The following is a 13,636-nucleotide window of genomic DNA, read 5'->3' as shown; positions in this document are numbered from 1 at the left end:
CCTTCAAGTTAGAATTTGTATATCCATTACATCATCAATAATTGCCAGTATCATTTAACTACTTCACATCAATTAACTTTTACAATTGGACATTTATAGAGAGGATATATTAGAAATAGAATTACAAACCATTCTCCCAAACTGGACATACTCTTCCCTATCTCACTTTAATACTGGAAAGAGTGGGCTCTACAAGGCATTTTTTCTGCAAAACTCACTGAATTCCGTATAGCAGATGGACAGTCACTGTCTTGCTTGTGGGACCTGCCATCTTGGGTTTGGGAGGTCCAATCCACTGTTGGGCTAAGTTCTGGCAGCTCCTTGGGATGTACTGGTAGATTTTAAACTGTAGAATGGATTCTAGCTCCAAGTCCTCTGTCAGATTACTCTCCTGATTCTGTGACCCTCAAAAAGTCACAGCTTAGTCTAATCCATCTCTAATACTCCATAACCCAATCCAAGAAACAATAAATACAACACAGAGAGAAGGAACAATAGTGTCATTTTGTTCTGTAGTTTTAAGCAAACCCGGGAGAGAATATAGCTGTAGACCTTTGTCACCACTGGTCCCTGGCTTCATGGCAGGGACCTTACCTACCTCCCCAATCAACAGCAACTCCTTCTTGCTTACTACAGAGATGGAGCCTTCCCCTACAGGAATGTTTTGTGTATATTCCTTTTGCTATTCAGCATCTAGTTAAAAAAAGCATGAGGTAAGTAGACTAGAAAGCTGTTACAGAAGGACTACCCTGGAATGTATTGCACAATCCTTCCATTTCACTATTATTCCAGAAGTTGACTCACCAAACATGCACCAGCCCCTAGGACTGAGTCCCTAGTGACCACTCCTCTCCCTTGCATTTGCACCACTCAACATTTTCACCCTTCTGCTGTTTTAACCATTGTATAGTCGAATGTGTCAAAATCACAATGACAAATATAAGGGAAATATTAAGGAGGAGAGGACATTGCCTGAGTAAAAATAGATGTTTAAGGTCATCTTTTAAGGATTAATTTTTAGTGTCTTGGTCTGCCCTCCCAGACCCCAATTACCTTGTGGTACCTTGATCTTCCTATAACATTGAACATCTAGACATTCTGTCTTTTTTTCCCTTGCAAAGAAAAATATCAAAAAACTCATTCTGTGCTGATGCTTTATTTGATTTTATTTTGCTTCGCCAGCTGATAACTCTCCTTAGTCCCCTATTAAAAACAAAACATGTTCTGCTTTTAGAAGGTTCTTTAAATCATTCCTATTCTACTGAAGCTAAATAACCATGAAGGGGATTGGGGACAAGGAGCCTGCATTTCTTAATCATCTCCTGTATCAGTTAAATAATAATGATGATGAGGATGTGGATGATGATAGCTAACGTGTATAATGCCTACTATGTGCCAACCACTATGTAAAGCACTTTACAAATATTGTCTTATTTGATCCTCAAAACAACTCTATGAAGTAGGTGAGAAACTGAGGCAGAAAGGGTCTAAGGTCATATTTCAACTCAGGTCTTCCTGACTCCAGCTCCAATACTGTAGCTACTTTGGTCTCAGCTGCTATGAATCAGGGTGTTCTCCTTTCTGCCTTTACTTTGCTGTGGGACTGTGACAAATCATGTTATTTCCCTGGGCCTCAGTTTCTCCAACTATTAATTGGGAAGGAGAATATCTATGATATTTGCCTCTCAAAGTTTAGGAGAAAATATAACATAAACCTTAAAATGCAATATAAATCTGAGATTATTTTTTAATGCTGTGAATTATTCTTAGAGAAGAAGATATATTTTCTCTGCCTATTTTTCCTATCTCCTATCATGATTCTTCATATTTTTAGATAGGGATAGAGATTGGATCCATGTTTTCATTATTATAGTGAAGAAATTCTAGCAATACAGGTCAGCAGCTCTTCTCTAATTTATAATTCTAGAAAGTTGGTTATAGCAGACTGAGTAGTTAAATAATATTTACCCAGGACCCCATAGCCAAGATGTATCAGAAACAGTACTTAAAGTCAGCTATCACTTGAGGACAACTCCTATGAAAAATGATCCAGCCATTCCTACCAATTGTTAACTAATTGCTACATACAAGACAGTCTGATCAGAGCATCAAGATGCTCCAAGGGAGTGAAAGGAAAGAGTATATCCCAGGCAAGCCAAGCCACCATCACCACCACTTTGAACACTATGTCCCCTCAGATCCTAGAGACACACTTAGACTTTAAGCCTAAGAATCTTGGAAATATCAGGGCACCCAATCTGCTAGACCTACTTCCAGCCCAGCCCTCACAGTTATTACTGAAAAGAGAAATCATTGTGGAGGAGAGACTCACCTTTATCATTACCACAACAATTAAAAAACCATTACCAACAGACAAATAGTCATAGGAGTCCCGGAAGTGGCAACAACAGTTGTTGCCATAGGCACTCATGGCCCATTCTCCAAGGAAACAATTCTTGTGAAAAAGGGTCTAGTCATTCTCACCAGTGGTCACTCAACTGCCACATTCTGGGCAGGTGTAGCTACTCTAGCTAAAATAGCATGTTATCCAGAGGGAGAGATGAGAGGAAACGCCACAAAAGTGAGATTACTACCACCTCTTCCCCTCAGACCTTGATGGATAAGACTCAGGACCCTGAACCTCAGAGCCTTGGGAATAGCAGTACTTCTAGTCCAGTGTACTCAAACCTCATCCTGGGAAGCAACCTTCCAGGAGATGCAGTCTGACAACTGATTCTGAAGGTGGTACACCCATAGATTCTAAAGACTCAGAAATAAAAGTTCTTGGCACCAAATTCCTTGGCAGTGCCAAATGATTTAACCTTAGAAATTTACGTTATTAGTGGAAAGAATATTAAATGAGAAAAGTTAGTATCTGCTTTCTTACTGCACCATGGAACTCTTCCAATTGACTTAGAGGTAAAACCTTCCATATGTGCTATTTCCTTCATTAAAACAAGAGCTTCTTTAAAAGCAAGGACTTTCTTGCTTTTCCTTGTGTATCCCCCGAACTTTGCACATATTAAATTCTTCATCTACCCATTTATTTAATGTCAATTCTCAAAAAAAAATCGTAATACCTCACATGTACATCATATTAAGGTTTATAAAGCTCTTCAAAATGGCCATATTCGGTTCTCGTTATAACTATAAGAAGTGGATGATATTAATATGTCAGTTTTACAGATGAGGAAATAGAATGAGGAAGATGAAATAACTGGCCAGAGTCACAGAGCTAAGAAATTCATGAAGTAGGATTTGAACCTTGGTCCTAGACCACTGCTTTAGAAAAATTCTCCATGCTGCTTGTCTTTGGAAAAATGCTATTTTAAACTTCCTTTTAAATTCATTTTTAGGAAGTTCCACTGACAATTAATTATAACAGTTTCTGGTGTGCCTCTAGTTTTATCTTCAGTATGAGTTTTCTCAGTTCTATCACACACCTGCTTAGCAAAGCCTAGATGTTCATTCAGTCAGTAGAATTCGGTATGGATCATGAATCTGAGCTCATTTTAGAGCTGGATTTTCCAATTCTGCTCCAGGAAGTGAACTCCTTTATTGGCATTCCCAAACTTTGCCACTTCTAATCACTCACACATTTTGCTGTAGGCTGAAGGTGAGAAATCCAGGTTTATCTGGCTCAGAAAATCAGCGCTGAGGGACAGATAGTTGGTGCAGTGGACAGAGCATCAGCCCTGAAGTCAGGAGGACCTGAGTTAAAATCTGACTCAGACACTTAACACTTTCTAGCTGTGTGATCCTGGGCAAGTTACTTAGCCCCATTTGCCTCAGCAAAAAAAAAAAAAAAAATCAGCACTGAGTGGTTCTTCCACTGCTGCCTAGTTGGATAAGCAGATAGTTTTCTTTACAAAAATTATGGTTAAGACAGTAAGGAATAGTGGGAAGTCTCAAAACTGAAGTCTGGCAAAGAGAACTGGTGTTTAGGCAAGACTTGGAGAAAACAAAGAGAGAAATTGTAACTGTGGAGTGTGTTCCTGGAGCTTCAATCTGATAACTCCTGCTCCAGGCATATCCCCTCTCTAGGTAAGAGTTGGGTAGAATTCTAATAGTCCTTTTATCCTTCAGTCTCACACTGCTAAGCCGCTCATCTCTTAGAAACATAGTATTTTTGGAAGACTCCAAGGGGTTTTCCTAAACTTAGGGCTAGAGTTTCATCCTTTGTTGTTCTGTAAAAGTTCCATTAAATAAATGCCTTTTGCATAAGTCTTCCCACAAAGTCCCTTCTCAGGAAAGTAATACTATAATCACATCTTTGTGAGTTCAATACCTTTTTCTTAAAGAATTCAAAGTACTTTCCAAATAGGTATTACAAATTTTCTCATTGTTTCTCTAGCCAGGGAGCCACCTAGAAAACATCTAGCTATTGGTATTCATGTAGAGAGGGAGTAAGAAAGGAAGAGGTATCTGTCAGCAATAGTCTGAAGTTTGATTTCACAACAAGGAAACCTGTTTTCTTATATTGTGAGCGTGCTAAAATTTTTGTCTTGGCAGAATACAGATGAAAAGCTATTAGAGGACTAGCAAAGACAGCTTGGTCTTTCTGTTTGTTAACAGTCATTGGCGTATGAAGATATAAAAGAAAGTAGCACCAGAATTGAGGATCCCTCAGAGGGCAATGGAGAGGAACATGTTACATTTGGGCAAGCATTACAAAATGGAATGACTCAAGAAAAGGAGTGAAAGAAGGCCATCAGAAAAATATTTGGCCAGGAAAAAAAAGAAAAGAAAGGATGGGTAGATCACACACCAAAAATAAGAATCCCCACTGGATAACTTCTATCCTTTACTGATATCCAAGAAATCAAAGAAATGAGAGGAAGGTCTCTAGAGGTAGTTTTATAGAAGGATGCAGCCAAAAGTTGTGTAGATTGTGTGAGTGAGGATGAATTGTTATCATTTTTTCCTCTCTTTCTTTTTCTTATTTTCTTTTTTAAAAGAAAGTAGATTTTGAAGTTGTTTTCAAAGCTGCTTCAATGCTCTCTCTCTCTCTCTCTCTCTCTCTCTCTCTCTCTCTCCCTCTCTCCCTCCCTCTCTCCTTCCCTTCCTCTCTCTCCCCTTCCCTTCCTCCCTCTCCCTCTGTGTGTGTCTCTCTCTCTTCCCTCCCTCCCTTCCTCTCTCTGTCTCTGTCTCTCTCTGTATGTATATATAATTAGAGAGGAAAGGGAGAGAGATTAGGCAGGAGCATATCAAAAGTATCTCAGCAAGGTTTTTGTCAGACTATTTTCTAATGTTCCCAGAGGAGATTACAAAGCATCTATATAAGTGAGATGAATCAATTAGTATGTGGTGTATGTGGATATCTAACTATGCTCACACTCTAATAAGCTCATAACTCTGTATCTATGAACTGTGTTTTATATATGTGACATTTCAAAGCCCTCTATTGAACATGTACAACCATCATTTTGTTATCTACAGCTGTAACTGTTGTGGCTGCTGTTGGTGTCTCTTTCAGTGTGAGCTACCCTTTTACTGCTAGGTCCCAGCTGGTAGTCCCATCTGATATCATAGAGTGGAATAGAGGAGGCAAATCTCATTGGGACAGATGGAAAATCAGAAGACTTTCCAAGAAATGAAGAAAGCTCATGCTAGTATTAAAAAGAAAAAAAAGAAAAAAGAAAAACTTGGAAAGCATTCAGTGTGCTTTGACATCCAACCAATAAACTTTGACATTGAATAAATTTTTAAAATGGTACTATATAAAAGTTTCCTATTATTATTATTTATTATTATTACTATCAGGTTAAAGTTTCTGTCTTTAGAATGAACAGCTTTTTATATCCAGGTGAAATCTTTCCCAATGCTCAGTGACTGACCCACTTGTGCAAACTTAAATTAATGCTCAGATTCTCTGGGACTCAAATTTTTTTTTTCTGTACAATGATCATTGTGATAAATTTTAAGAAAATCATCTCTGTGAGGTCTTCCGAGGTCCTTAGAGAGAACTGGGGTTTTCCTTGTTTGGGGGCTGGAAGTTATAGCTCTCCCATTGTTTGTTCTCCTTTTGAATCCACTAGGCCCAATTTGTTTTAATGATTTCCTTTCCTATGTAATTGGATGCAATGATTAGACAACCCTCTGTAGCACAGTGGAGTTTCCCTTTAAACCTGGGCAATTGGCCCACTATGACACCAAGGAGAAGAATCAATCAGTTAAAACAAGTGAAAGGGAGATACAAGTCCTTGCCCCTGGCAGGATGGCAGTGGAAAGCAAAAGCAGGCCTGCTGAGGGGTTTTGAAAGCAGGTTCATCAGAGAAAGCAAGGGAAGATACTTAGATATAGGAATTTTGCTCTCTCTGAGAGTCACAGTGATTTAAACACCTCCTATTTTGAATTAATTGGTTGTTGGCTATTCCCTTGCAGCTGGTGTTCAAGCAGGGAAAGACAGGACACACACACAGAGAGAACTGTTGTACTCTGTTGGCAGAAGACTATTTCTGGTTTGTCCAGTCCTTTGAGGTTAAAAGCTGCTTCTGGAAGATGTCTCCTTCCAGCTTACCTATCTTTCCTCTTGAGAGTGATAAAAATTTAGATTTTTAAAGGCCTTTATAATAGATAAGGTTTTCCCCCTCACAACAGCCCACCCATTGATTATTTTCATTTTACAAATAAGGAAACTGAGACAGCAAGTGATTGTGTAGTTTTCCCAGCACTACATGGTTAATAAGTGTCAGAGCAAAGACTAGAAGGCTAGGCTTTGGATTTCAAGACCCATGCTTTTTCCATTATAAACATTTTCCTTTCTCATGAGGGAACTAGAGATGCTGCTCAGCAGTAAGGCTTGACCAAAATAAAATGTAGTCACAGAAATTCACTCTACCCCAGATATGATTCAAGATCCTGAAACACTTACACTGGATAAGTTCCTTCTTGCCCTATAAGCACATGCAACTATACTTTCTTCTATGTCTTTTAGAAATAAATCTGTTTTGTATTAAATTTCAGTAGAATATAAACTCCTAGAAGATATGAACTATTCTTTCTTTAGGTAGAGTGCCTAGCCCATAGCAAGCACTGAATGATAAAAGTTTGTTGAACTGGACATTGAGGTTGTAGGGAGATGAAGAAACTCTCCCTACTATACTATGGCCCATCTAAACTAATTTCTTATGACCAAGATCTTTTTCTGCATAAATTTCTTCTTTCATCTCTAAGATTTCTTAGATTAGAACCTCAGGATTTTAAATATGAAATGAATGTGAGAGGTCATCTAATCTTACACTATCATTTTACATTTGACAAAAATGAATTTTCCAAGAGAACAATTTGTCAAAAACCACACAGGTAGTTAGTGGCAGAGCTAGGACTAGTGCCCGGGTTTCCTGTCTTCTAAAGTAGCTAGGAAATACAGTGAATAGACCTCTAGGTCTAGAGTCAGAAATCCCAATGTTCAAAGCCAACTTCAGACACTTGCTAGCTAACCTTTTTAGTTTACAGGCTAATGTTTGTCAGCTCCTTATCAGAATCCTTAAGTTGGCTAGAATTTTTCATTTTTACATTATGGTTGTTATAGTATAAATTGTTTTTCTAGTTCTTATGAGTTCATTATGCATCTGTTTATACAATGTATTTCTATGTGTTTTAGAAACCATCTTTTTTTCCTTGTTTCTTACAGCACATTAGTATACATTAAATTCCTATTCTGTGATTGAATACACTGCAGTACATGTAACATAAGATTATTGGTCTAGATCAATAATTTTGATATGGAATAGAAATCAATAGTCAACTAGTTCAAACCCCCTCATTTTATACATAAGGACATTAAAGCCCTGAGAGATCTTGCCAAGGATGGTCCAGGTGATAAGGGGGAGAGTTAGGATTCAAGTTCAGCTTTTCTGATTCATAAACCAATTTTCTTTCCATGTTTATCAAAATATTGGCATGGTGGCCATTGGTAACAATGGATTTAATATCTGGGCGGATCTGTTCATAATTTTACCTATGAATTCCTTGTTAATTCTTAAGTAGAAGACCAAGGTCTTGGTAATTTATTTCCCTTAAATAATCAATTATGTCCAACCAATCCAGTGCATTTACTGCTATTTGTTAGTTGAATGTGTCTAATTTAGGACTACCTCTATTGTTTTCTTTCAGTTAAATATATGCAAATAGTTAATTATATCTGTGCTCTATTCTGTTGATTTTTCTGAATTCTCTCTCTCTCTCTCTCTCTCTCTCTCTCTCTCTCTCTTTTCCAAATACCCACATCTAAAAACTTATAAATCTGGAACCCACTCCCAGAAACTTCTAGATAGATCCAGACACTCACTAACAGAAACTTCTATATCTAGGAACCAACTTCTAGAAATTTGTTGTTTTCACTTGATGTTCATTTCCAAATATATTCCTCCCATTTTCGTACCCAGAGAACTATCTTTTATTATGAAGAATGAAGAGAAAGAAAAAAAAAAGCTCTTCAACAAAACCTACCAAAATTTCAGCTAGCTTTTGTAGAATATGCAGCTCCCCATCTGTCATCTTCCACCTCTGCAAATAAAGGGGTTTCATTTTCTCATTTCTTTTTTAGGGGCAAAGCTAGTCATTATAATGATTACACAGCTCAAAATGCCTCTTTCTACTGAATTCCACTGAAGGGGGTTCATTGACTATGATTTTCATGTATTTAAGAAACCATTTACTGATGCTTTTGTAGTCTTATAAATGTTTTCCTCCAATTATTATTTGGTCCACCATAATATTTGTGTCTTTTGTGCATTTTCTTGTTGTTTCTCATATCTGAATCCATGGGTATCTACTCAGAGTTTCTGAATATGATACAAAAATGCCTTTTTTTTTTTAAATTGGATTCATATGAAATGGTGTTTAGATACAGAGCCAGTGAGTATCAGATGTCATATTGTATATCCCTAACCTGATACTATGCCAATTTCCTCTGTTTACAGACAGTGAGACTTCGTTGTTCCTTAGGCACATTCCAGTGCTTCCCCCAAAACAGGCATCTTTCATAAAAAGGCATATCCTCCAAGCTATCTTCCTAAATCTCTTCATAGTCTCCATTACACAATTGATTCTTTATCTTCTACTCATTTTCTTAATTTGCAATCTGTCCACAGGGTCAGTTGATTGGTCTAAATGTTAGAGAGAACAGTATCCCCATGTCTCCATTGATTGTTACCCATTGATGCTGTCAACATTTAGATTTTAGTAGCAATGCATCCATAAACCTTATGTTTTAAGTTGCATATAGCTATGACTTGCATGGGATCATGAGTGAGTTATATAATCTCGTGGGTGGGATATGGTCAGAAAAGAAATGTAGTTATTTAATCATCCAATATGAATTTCTTTCTTTGTTTCCTTATAGGTGGGAGGTCATACTATGCTACCAATTCGCTGGATGCCCCCAGAGAGCATCATGTACAGGAAGTTTACTACAGAGAGTGATGTCTGGAGCTTTGGGGTGATCCTCTGGGAGATCTTCACTTATGGCAAACAGCCTTGGTTTCAACTCTCGAATACAGAGGTACTAATTTAGATTCATGTTTAGGGTCAGGGTAAGAAGATGAGATAGAGTATGAGACAGGATTTGGATATGAAGAACCAAGAGAAATTAGAAAGTTAAAGGGAGCCTTGGGATCTTGAGATAATGTCCAGTGGGGAGTAGAAGTGAAGCAAAGCAAGGCCAAAATAAAACTAAAGAATGAATGTGAGGGGAGATACATCAAGTATAGAATTATGGTTGCAGTGGCTTTGTAAAATAGACGAGTGATACATTGTTAAATAAATGGAGAAGATGCATGCAGACCCATCATCTGATTCTTTATTCCCCACTAAGTCATCTTTTAGTTTGTCCAGGTGAGCTTAGATATTTAATAAAATTTAGAAAGACCCAATGAATTCTAGCTTTCCATATCCAAAAGATCTACAGGAGGCTTGGGATCTTTTGTGTGCTGTTGTGAAGCCCAGTTAAGCATTCATTTGAGCCTTAGGGCAGGGTTTCTTAACCAGGGATCCATGAACTTGCATTTATTTGTGAATATATTTTAATATAATTGATTTATTTTATAACCCTCTCTTTATTTCATATATTTAAGAACATTATTTTGATAAGAATTCATAAGCCTCTTCATGTGACATACAAAAAAGGTTAAGAACTCCTACTTTAAAGTATGCTTTAAAAGCTAGTTGGAAACCATCCTAGACTTCCTCAGTTGTAGATCTAGTTCCATGGGGGTAATCCTAGAATCAGGATAGTCTGATAGGTCTTTCACATTGAAAACAGACCAAGTCCAGAGAAGACATTTGAGGCAGCTACTAAACTGGATTCTTAAAATTGACCAGAGCTAATCCCTTTGACCAATTTAGAACTGTACTGACTGCCAGGACCATTGTACATATGGAGAATGACTTTTCATCTGCTTTTGTCTGTAGGATGTCCATAAGAAAGAAGGGTAAAAGTACATTTTTACTCAAATTCTTCTGAAATTTCAGAATTATTCATTTCTTTCTGAAAACTGTTGTTTTCTGCCCTCTAAGCACCTTGACTGCTTAATTAAGTGAGTTTCAAAGAAGAAAACCAAGGTGTTTTTTTAAAATCTCTGAAGACTCACCATTCACAAGCTCAGTAGGGCTTTTCTTTGTTTCCCAAAGTAGCACAAAACATTTTTAGAGCCTTTAAAAAAATGAAAGATTTGATGGCAGAAGCTATTTATTATGGTGGTTTTTTGAATTATTACTGTTTTCCTGGGAGAGAAAACACTCACATATACATACATACATATATACATACATACATTCTCTCTCCCTTTCCTTCCCTCACCTCTTCCTTTTCCTTTTTTCTCTCTCCCTCTCCCTCCCTCCCTCTTTCTCTCCCTTTCTTCCCCTCTCTGTCTCTGTCTTTGAGTCTCTGTCTGTCTGTCTTTTTCTCTCTATCTCTCTGTCTCTCTCTCTCTCTCTGTCACTGTCTGTCTATCTTTCTGACTCTCTCTCTCTTTCACTCATTTTTTTACAGCTTTTGTGTGGAATATTTGGTTCCAAAGTCCCTGGCCTGTGGGTGTTAGATTTTTTTGGCACAGAAGTCTTCCTTAATATCAAAATGTTGACAGGAAGAAAGTTGGCTCATGAGAACTCCAGGAGCCCAGGAACAATCAGTCCCCAAGATGTAGGGAGTACTTACTTTCGTTCCTCCTTTCCCAGCTTGAGGGCATGGACTAGGCCACTTTTTTATCTCTAAGTCCCCACTGCCTGGCACAAAAAAATACTTTTCAAACATGAGTTGTTATGAAATGAAACGCTTGACAAAAGTTTGGCATTGAAACCAATGCCCTGTTCTTCATTCTCTCCCTCTCCCCCATATCTGGTTGAATGTCTGCTGGCTATCTGTACTTCCAGAATCTGCAGAGAAGGAATCAAATATACCCTGTAGTTAGTTAACCCTCATGGAATGACCAAATGGAATAGCCCCACACTGGAGGGGAAAACTCAATGTTTTTCTTGGCATTGATGTCCTGAACTAGCTAAGGATGAAGCCTCATGTTGGTATAGCTAGTTAGGGGGTCCAATAAATATTATGGGACAGCTGGAAAAAGCACAGCTGTGGATCAAACAGGTTTGTCAAGTTATGAGCCAAGATGGATATCCTAGGCTAAAGGGTGAATAGAGGCATTGATATAGTTGAGATTCTCTGGATGGTTATGATTTCTTGAAACTTACACACATACAAACTAGTGGCTGCATGTGTGTACAAATACACATTTAGAGGATGACTATATTAGGAAACAAGGGAAATTTTTTTTAAAATGGGAGGCAGGACTTATATGAAAGATACAAGCTGTAAAAATGGAAAGAACAGAGATATGCAGCCAAATACTATCACAGAGATATATTCATATGCAAGCCCTATATCTGCAGAGGAGGAAAAAGAATGACTTCGGTCTAGGGGTGGGTAACACAATAACTGGAGCTAAGCAAGCTACTCTAGATACATTCATGGAGTAAATGAGCCTTATGAAAGCTACTGAAGAGGGGATATAGTTTTGTGTAAGTTCTTTAAAATATTGGCATGGCTTGAGGGTGAGGGCAAATTATGTATTTATGGGTTTAAGCAAAAAATGTGCCTTGGTGGACCAGAATTAAGGTCAAATGGACCTTTAGTTGGAAGCAAGTGATTTTTGGAAGTTACTCTTGGTATATAAGAAGCTGAATAACTTAGTTAAATGTTCCTAATTAAAAAGAGATTTTTAGCAAATGTAATTGGCATCCTTGGGGCAAGAAGAAAAGAGGAGAAAGAGCAAAAGAAGGATAAATAAGGTGGGGTTCAGAATGGAAGCTTAAATGTGCTGCAGATCCAAGAAGAAATGAGAAAGTAGTATGTCAAAGTAAAGTGAAAATAGAAAACTAAGAAAACTGGTTGAAGAAGTCGAAGGTATGGTTTGTCATAAGGAGACACTGGGGAAAAGCTTCATGAAGATAAACATGGTACTTATTTCATCTCATTCTTGATATATGCCATGAAAAAAAATAGCAGAAAAATAAGTGCCTCTCAAACTCAAATTAGAAACAAAATGGAACCTCTAACCATAATGACTTTTTTTGGTTGTTGGAGTTTTCCATTTAAACATTTTCTTTTTAAGGTCATAGGTATGTAAGAGAGGTGCAAGGCTTTGACATCTGGAATCTCTAAAGAATTTTCTTCTTCCTTTATCTTATTTGTTTTTCTCTTTTAGGTCATTGAATGCATTACCCAAGGTCGTGTCTTGGAGAGGCCCCGGGTTTGCCCCAAGGAGGTCTATGACATCATGTTGGGATGTTGGCAGAGGGAACCCCAACAGAGGCTCAATATCAAGGAAATCTACAAAATTCTTCATGCTCTGGGGAAGGCCACCCCAATTTACCTGGACATCCTTGGCTAGTGGTCAAAAATTCCTTCTTTGTCCCTGCCCTACTTCTTTCCTACCTGCCCTATTCCCCATTTCTTTCCTCCCTGACTGAAGCAAACATCTTCATATAAACTCAAGTGCCTGCTACACATACAACACTGAAAAAAAAATCCGATAACCTGTAAGGCAGTTTGGTGCATATATGTGTATATGTATATGTATGTGTGTATGTATACACATACATATATAATATCTGCAGAGATACCTTCCACACCAATACAGAGAGAAGCTGCTGTTACAGAAAGTTATGACTTAAATTACAACAACAGAAACATAGAAAACCTTAAAAGTATTAAAAAGAATGAAAAATCCTTTAAAGCTGTGGCCCCAGAAACTGGCCCCTGCTGTGTGTGCTTCTTCTGTTCTAGATGTTCAGAGTTGAAGACCTTTGACAATGCAGAGAGACAATCTTCTTGTTGGGATGGGAAGAGCTGAATTGGGGTGAGAGTCCTGCTGCTCATGTATGATATGCACTGAAGGTCTGAATAAGATCCTGGGGTAGATGGCTCCTCCCAGGCAAGAGAATCACACCAGAGCAGTGTTCTCTGGGAATTCATCCTATTTCTACCCTAATTCCCTACTCTAAACTCTATTTCCACCCCAATGTTACCACATCCTTTTCTCTTTTCCCAATTCAGGACAATTTTCTAATTTACTGATTCTTAAATATAGACTTAATGTTTTGGGGGACATACTATCACGATCCCTACAGG

General features: G+C 37.9%; 1 protein-coding gene across 2 annotated transcripts in view; it reads left to right on the top strand.

Moving 5' to 3' along the window:
* Nucleotides 1-13,204, top strand: part of NTRK3 (neurotrophic receptor tyrosine kinase 3) — a 451,535-nt gene extending 438,331 nt beyond the window's left edge. For both annotated transcript variants that reach the window (XM_003755530.4, XM_012542269.3), the window contains 2 exons: nucleotides 9,350-9,508; nucleotides 12,711-13,204. In XM_003755530.4, the coding sequence (XP_003755578.1) occupies nucleotides 9,350-9,508; nucleotides 12,711-12,896 (345 nt within the window). In that variant the 3' untranslated portion in view covers nucleotides 12,897-13,204. The remainder of the gene's footprint in view (nucleotides 1-9,349; nucleotides 9,509-12,710) is intronic.
* The last annotated feature ends 432 nt before the right edge of the window (nucleotides 13,205-13,636 follow it).

The sequence above is a fragment of the Sarcophilus harrisii genome, chromosome 2 (assembly GCF_902635505.1).
Source record: "Sarcophilus harrisii chromosome 2, mSarHar1.11, whole genome shotgun sequence".
Lineage (NCBI taxonomy): Eukaryota > Metazoa > Chordata > Mammalia > Dasyuromorphia > Dasyuridae > Sarcophilus > Sarcophilus harrisii.
The sequence above is the reverse complement of the archived record's forward strand: the minus strand, read 5'-3'. Positions and strand labels throughout refer to the sequence as shown.